Source organism: Agelaius phoeniceus, chromosome 11, assembly GCF_051311805.1.
Source record: "Agelaius phoeniceus isolate bAgePho1 chromosome 11, bAgePho1.hap1, whole genome shotgun sequence".
Lineage (NCBI taxonomy): Eukaryota > Metazoa > Chordata > Aves > Passeriformes > Icteridae > Agelaius > Agelaius phoeniceus.
This window is the reverse complement of record NC_135275.1, coordinates 17559984-17567633: the sequence shown is the minus strand read 5'-3', so window position 1 is coordinate 17567633 and position 7650 is coordinate 17559984. Positions and strand designations below refer to the sequence as shown.

Below are 7650 nucleotides of genomic sequence, written 5' to 3'. Positions count from 1 at the left end.
AGGGATGCCCCCAGGCCCGGGTGTTCCCGGAATTGTCGGGATTTACGGCAGGGAGGGTTCGGGAGCGCGGGGCGCGGCCCCTTTAAGAGCGGCAGCGCTGGGGGGGGGCGGCAGCCCGCGTTCACACCTGGAGTGGGAAAGGGGGGCGGGCCCCGCCGCCCGTGATTGACGGGCCGCGGGCACCAATGGGGCGGTGCGGCGCCGCGGAGGGGGGGACTCCTGGCCAATGGCAGCTCGGCGGGGGCCGCCCGGCAGCCAATGGGCGGGCGCGCGGGGGGCGGCGCGGCTACATGTTGCGGTGTCGCCAACGTGGGTCCGCGGCGAGCGGCGCTCGGGCCGGGCGGCAGCGGCGGCGGCTGCGACCCCGCGGGAGCGCACCGGGACCGGCCGGCGCCCGCCGAGCCCGAGCCGTGCGGCGCGGAGCGGCAGGAGGAGGAGCAGCAACAGCAGCAGGCGGCGCTTCCCGCGGCGGGGACGCGGATTTGACCCGCCCGGCAGTGCCCGGTGGATGCCGGCGCCGTAGCGCCCCGCGGGGCCGGCGGCCGAGGCGATGCTGCGGGCGGCGGAGCGGCGCTGAGCGCTCCCGCCGCCTCCTCTCGCCGCGGACGTTGCCCGGTGCCGGATACAAAATGGCGCTGCCGTCACGGGCGGCGGCGGCGCTGCTGCTGCTGGGGCTGCTGCGCTCGGCCGCCGCCGGCTGCCCCGCGGGCTGCGCCTGCGGCGGGGACACGCTGAGCTGCGGCGGGCTGGCACTGCCCGCCCTGCCCCGGGACCTGCCCCGCTGGCCGCGGCACGTGTGAGTACCGGGGGCACCCGCGGGAACGGGGCGGGGGGTTCGGGCAGCCAAACCGGCGCTCTCTGGTTTGTTGTCAAGGCAGGAGAACTTTAAACAGAAATCCCCGCGAAACCCCGGGTTAAGCTTCACTTAAACAACTGGGCTGCGCGGTGCGGAATTTGTCCCGTGGTCCGGTGTCCCCTGTGGCACCCACAGGCCCGGGGATGGGGGAGATGGAGGCGGCGGTGCGGTGCTGGTCCCGGGCGGAAAGCTGCGGCTCCCCGTACCTCGGTCCCTTCGGGGTTGGCCTCCGGTGTCCCGGAGGAAAGGGAGCCGGGAGCGGGTTTGGTCTCTTAGCGATGGGATCTGCTGGAGATAACGGCCAGCTTGGGCTTCCGAATCCTTATTAGGGCATCGTCCATCTGTCCGTCCGTCCGTCCGCCCGTCCGCGCCGTCCCGGGGCTGCGGAGCGGGGCGCGCCCCAATCCGGACCCCAGCGCCGCGCCCGCGCCCGCTCTCTTAATGCTGGCTTTTAACGCTGCCAACTTTTTAGGCTGGGAAATTCGGGAAAAGAAAGGCGGTCGAGGGCTTCTGGGGAGTTTCGGTAAAACCCAGGTGTTTTCCAGCCGCGGCTGGCTGCGCTCCCTCTGTGCTCGCTGTGTAGCGAAGTCATTTAGCTGCGCTGTATCGCGTGTCCTGGGCGGCAGTGAGCTCAGAGCCCCGCACCTGGTGCTTGCTGCGGCACCCTGAGGTGTTTTTTTATCCCCGGAAAGGTGTTGTAAAGTGCTCAGGTTCGTGTCCAAGCGCAGGACGGTGTCTCTGCCATTTCCCGGGGAGCGCAGCGCGTTGTGTGACCGCTGCTCGTGGAAACCGAAATAAAACATCGGACACTTGATGCTCAGGAGATTCGGGGGAAAAGTGTGCTCAGCATTGACAGTTCGAGTGGTTTAACAGTCCAGGAGGACTGAGAGTATCTGTGTGCGCTCACAAACTTGTTAAAAAGTGCCCCGAACTGTTAGTTAACTTCGGGAAATCAGTATCCAGAAAGGGACAGGGAAACAGCGCTTCTGTTGCGGGGCCTTTCTGCTGTTTGAACAGATTCATAAATTATCGAATCTCTGAAACCCCTGGTTGTAATAGATACTCCTAAGCCCGGCCAGGAAAGAGGACGGTCACTGAAGTGTTGCTGGAGATCATCCAGCTCCTTATTGAAAAGAATTATTAGAGGTTTGTCGGGTTCTCCTGGTGGTACTCACTTTTAGCTGCATTTAGAAACGCATTGTTTTACATTAAATTACCGTGTCTCGTATTGAGAGGAACGTGTGGCCTCTGCATTAAAGCCCTGACTCATCCCATTCACCTGTTGCTCTGAAGGATCTTTCCCTCACCTTTCAGAGCAAGCTTTTAATAATTCCAGCATTCCCATGCACCCCTTAAAATAGGACAGTGTATCTTTGTTTGGGCAAGGAAGGGCGTTAATAACCCAGACAGAACAAATTTATTGTGAGGTGTTTTATTCCGGAGTGCTAATACCCAGGAGTGTCTTTTTCAAATGGAACAGGTTTTGGAGTGTCTTTGTTCAGTTCAAATTTTATTGGTGAAGTAAGAGCACGTATAAATCTTCCACTCTGGACTCGTGGGCTGTTGATCTTTTAGACACGTAGAATACGATTAATAGTGAAACTAACCAAGAGTCGGTTAAATGACGGCTGTTGTATTTGAAAATGCAGCATTAAGGCTTTTTTCCTCTCCATAGTTCGTGTAAAAAGCCGACGTTGAAGCTATTGCAAGTACTTTTGTTTTTAGAGTAATATTGTTTCTAATTATTAAAAATTACTTACAATTACCTATTTCAGTTTAGAAGCACAAGGATGAAGCATGTTTTTCAGGCTTAGTGGGATTGTAAGTGTTCATTTTTTGTGCAGAGGGTTGATAGCTCACTTTACTGGTTTAATGCTCTCTATAAAAGCACCATGTGCTAGCGAAAAGTTACCTCTGTGCGAGTATCTCTGTTTCTTTTTGGATTTTTTTTTTAAAGAAAAAGAAGGCAAATGTGACGGTCCGCAGTGCTGCATGGCTGATGCAGGAATGCAGCCCAGGGGGTGCGGGTTCTCCTGCCATAAATTTGGGACAGCCAGGCGATATTGGAGCTGCGCATCCCCATCTCCGTCCCTGCTGGGCAGGCTGGGTCCCGCCGGAGCTGTTCGCTCCCCGCCGTGATAAGCTGGGGCATGTTCGATCGCTAATAGGAGACGAGATAAACCCCAGCTTCCAGTGACTCTGGTGGCAGTGCTTTAACTTCATTAAGGCTCTATTGAACAATCCCTGCTTAGCAGTTTATCTTTATTCCTAACGAGTGCCACAATGCCGGGGCAGTGCTTGGAGTCGGTTTTCAGCGTGTTGGAGATAAAGCTTTTGTTTGTCGGCTTGGAAATGCGGCTCGGCAGCCGGGGAGGCTTCTGGAACAGGCTTAATCACGCCGCGTATTTTGTCAACAGGACTATCAGTACCGAGGAAAAGCACTTTTTGAAACTATTGTTGTTTCTCTGCTGGCAGCAGAGCTCGGAGTTGTCATTTTTCTCCCAAACTTTCAGAAGGAATAGCTGATACACAGAGGGGCTGCAGTGGCTCACATTTAATGTAGTGCAGCGTGGATGTTTTTCAGGGTTGTTTTTTGATTTTTTGTTTTCTTCCTTAAAAGCAACAGGCAGCTCAGCACTGTGTAGCAGTTATATAAGTGTTCTTGACTTGCTGCACAGGGCACGTTGCAACACTGCCATGACCCATCCCGTCCTCGCAGCAGCACCCAGCTGCAGCTGGGAAGGGTTCCTGGTCCCGGGAAGGGTGCACAGAGCTCCTTTGCGGTGCCTCCCTTTGGAGGTGCTTTAGTGTCTTGTGGTGTTTAAGTCTGAAGTTTGTTTTTACAGTAGAGTCTTACATGTGGCATCAAGTTTAGGGCTAAGCTTAAGTACAGAATGCTTCGTGCCCCAAAAAAGCCAGGGCTCCAGCAGTGTTGGTGATGGGGCACATCCCCTGCATCCTCTGCTTCTGTCTCTCCATGCATCTTGATTTTTGAGGAGTGACAGAAGAGGTATTTCCTTTAGGCATCGGTATGACTGAGGGTTTTTTTCTTTTTCTATTTAGTGATAAGCAACAGTAAAAGAAAAGCAACAGTATTTTAGGTACAGCTTTTGGTGAGAAGATTTGGGGACAGCGAGGCCATGGCTGGATAGCTAATTCATTGCTAGCATGGTCTGCAGCAAAGAAAGTTTTTATTTGAGGCAGAAGTATTGTTCATTTTTTGACCCGAATGACTAAGGGATATTTTGGGGGATATTGACCATCTGTGCATGGACCCTTCTGCCTCTGGGTCAGTGTGCATGTGCCTGGCATGCCTGGGAGAAGGCAGCACCCCCAGGTCCCCAGGAGAGCTGGGCTAAGAGCTGCCCTCTGTTTCCCAGGAAGGCTCCGGGGTTTGGCTGTATGGATGAGTTGCCCCGAGGCACCAGCTGCGTGCTTGTTGGCTCTTTGCACGGTGCTGCTGCTCTCCGGAGAGATCAGGGCAAAGTGTCTGAATGCTTTTTAAAGTCCTGTGGGTGCCTGTCAGTGGTTTCAGGATCTGGAAGTGCATTTGAAGTAGGAGTCGGGAGCAGTCTCTTTCTGGGCTCAAGTGCATACACATAAAGATTTTTGTTCAGTGAAAATTAATGTTTGTGCTCAAAATTACCTGTAAAATTCTTGCTAAACTGGGTATCAGGTCCTGTAGCTTTGCTTTCACGTGTTAGAGTAGCTTTGCTTGCTTGGTAAGGGGCTCTGCTGATGCTGGTTGTGTGGGATTTTTAAATTTTTTTTTTTTTTTGGAGAAGGGCATTACTCGCTCTCGGGCTCTGAAGTAAGTCTGCTCCTGCAGATGCTGGAGGAGGAGGAGGAGGTGTGGGGGACTCTCCTGCTGGGAGGGGGGAGTGCTGCTGGCAGTACCTCTCCTGCACGTCCTGTTTCCAGGCCTGCTGAAATAATGGAACAAAGATTAAGTCATGGTCACCCTGGGCTCCTGCCCCTGCAGCTGTGCAGCTCTCAGCGAGTGCCGGCTGCCCGGGGGGGTTTGGAGGATGCCTTGGGAGAGGGATGTGCCCTGGTGCAGGTGGCTGGTGCCTCTGGCCACCCAAACACCCTGCTGGGTGGTGCTCCAGGGAGGTTTTCCTGCTCAGGTGGGACAGTGCTGGGAGCTGGAGGTGCTTGTGAAAGAACTCCTGCATGGCTTGCAGTGCCACACAGCTCTGGTGGCTCCTGGAGCTCTGTCCTTGCCAATGGCCCTGCTCAGGACAGTCCCAGGGCTGCAGGATGGCTCTGCACCCTCAGCATTGCAGTGCCACACAGCTCTGGTGGCTCCTGGAGCTCTGTCCTTGCCAGTGGCCCTGCTCGGGACAGTCCCAGAGCTGCAGGATGGCTCTGCACCCTCAGCATTGCAGTGCCACACAGCTCTGGTGCTTCCCAGAGCTCTGTCCTTGCCAGTGGCCCTGCTCGGGACAGTCCCTGAGCTGCAGGATGGCTCTGCACCCTCAGCATTGCAGTGCCACACAGCTCTGGTGGCTCCTGGAGCTCTGTCCTTGCCAGTGGCCCTGCTCGGGACAGTCCCAGGGCTGCAGGATGGCTCTGCACCCTCAGCATTGCAGTGCCACACAGCTCTGGTGGCTCCTGGAGCTCTGTCCTTGCCAGTGGCCCTGCTCGGGACAGTCCCAGGGCTGCAGGATGGCTCTGCACCCTCAGCATTGCAGCGCCTGCGCTGGTGGGGAACAGCAGAGCCTCTCCGGGCCGGCTGCTTAAGCACAAATAAATACATGTGCCTGCGAGTAAATCCACCCTTCCTGTGCGAACATGTGTCGGTGGATTCGCTGACCACCCTCAGCATGCCGCAGTATTTATTTATCAGTTCCTACAGCAGGGCAGCAGTTAACACAAGCCCTCTGCATCTGCTGTCTGAGCTTCTCATCTCCATCCCACACTGAGCCGGGGCAGAAATGGGCTCATCGGACTAGGATTAAAAGTAAATACGAGACTGATAACAAAGGAAAAAATACCTCCACTTTAGAAGCCCTTCTGGCTCTGCAGAAGTCCCTGGCTTCTAGTGAAAAGCTTTAGGACCTCCTCTGCATATTCCTCTCTCCTTTTAAGAAACTTCACGGCATTTAATCACTTTGAGACTTTTCCTCTCTGCAGTGACTGCAATTTGAAACGCAGGGGTCCCATACAAAAGAAGCAAGTGCTCAATGGGCTGTGTTAATATTCAGTGCCATTTACAATGGGTGCAGTTTGAAAAGGGGAGAATGGATGGTCTGGGAGCTGGGGGAGGAGGAGCTGCAGAGGGAAAATTCCCAGGACAGGGGAAGCAGCGTCTCAGTAGGCAGTAGGGAAAAAAAAAAAAACCACACTATCAAGTGTTCTCTAGAAAAATCAACTATTATGTGTTAGGTACAGCTTAATATTTTTTTTTCTTTGCTTGTGCAAAGTGCTCTACAGTCTTCTGGATGTAAGGTTTGGGGGTGGCTGAGCTTTGCAGGATTTCCTGCTTGGAATTCAAGGAGCAAATGTGAGGTTGATTGTCTTATTATCCCTTTACTTGTTGGCATCAAGAACCTAAAAGTGGTAAACTAATACGTTTGGGACCCCAGACACTTCAACAAAGCACTTCAGGTACTTAAACGCTTCCTCGAGCATGGGTGAGATTTCACCTTCCTGCTTAAGCTGTTGCTGGAGTCCTGGCTCTGATGGGGATTTGGGCAGATGTAGAAGTTTTTGGAAGTGGAGCTTTATTTGGTGTGTGAGCCTCACCTGGTGCAGACAAGTCCCAGAGCATTGGAAGGATGGTCCCAGACTGCAGCTTCACAGGAGCCTGCTGCAAGGGCTCAAGGTGGTTTCATGTTGAGGCAAATCCCCCAAGAACTGTCCCTGAAATGCCCTTGTGAGTGTGCTCGCACCTGGGCTCATGAATAGAGGAGCATCTCCCACTGCAGGGCAGCTGGGAGCTGCTGAGTGCCACCCTGGGCATGCCCAAGCAGCGCCTGCCCTTGGCTCCTGAGCGCTTTGATCCATCCCAGAGGGGCTCAGGTTTTGTCTTGAAGTTCGAGTGGCTGCAAATTGGGATGATGACTCTCATTGCTCGGTAGCCAGCTCTGCTCAGGGTTTGTGTATTGGCCCTGATTTGTGTATTGGCCCTGGCTGGTATGTTAGCCGCACCCAGAAACTCTCAATTAGGGCTGCAGGGCTTTTAATTGATCTCGTTGGCTGCCCTGCCAGACACCTTGGATTGAGTTAGCTCAGCTCATCAGCTTTTAACACAATCATTTTGTGCTGCTAACCTAATCACCTAGTGTGACTCCCCTGTCTTGCAGCATGGAGCTGGATGGGGTCATGTGGATGAATGCAGCGCAGATAATTCAGACTGATGTTGCTTGGGAGAGCCATCTGTGGAAAATCCAGGCTTCAGGTTGAGCAGCTCTGCAGGACCTGGGCTGAGCAGGAATTAGCACCTCATGCAGGGTGAGGGAGTGATTTAACATAGAATTTAGCTTTGGTGAATAACAGTAAATAAATAAAGCACCTTGGTCTGGATTGTGGTTTCATAAAAAACCTGGGCACCCCCTGACAGCTCTCCCTTGCTGGTTTTTAGTGGCCCGTGAAGAAAGAAGCAGAGTGTGAGGCTCCAGGGTGTGCAGGATGAAACAAAGGGCTTCTTCCTGCACACCCTGGAAAAATACCTGTTTCCTGCTACGTTCAGCTATTAAATAATGTACTTTTTTGTTTCCTAGCATGGACAGCGGCCTAAGTCAAGGACCAGGGTGCCGTTGTGCTAATGCACCACATGAAATACCTATTAT

At 54.0% G+C, this 7650-nt stretch overlaps 1 protein-coding gene across 1 annotated transcript in view; it reads left to right on the top strand.

Moving 5' to 3' along the window:
- The first annotated feature begins 258 nt into the window (after positions 1 to 258).
- Positions 259 to 7650, top strand: part of LRIG1 (leucine rich repeats and immunoglobulin like domains 1) — a 93940-nt gene continuing 86548 nt past the window's right edge. Inside the window, 4 exon segments of the mRNA XM_077184464.1 lie at positions 259 to 355; positions 358 to 502; positions 504 to 580; positions 583 to 796. Coding sequence (XP_077040579.1) covers positions 259 to 355; positions 358 to 502; positions 504 to 580; positions 583 to 796 — 533 coding nt within the window.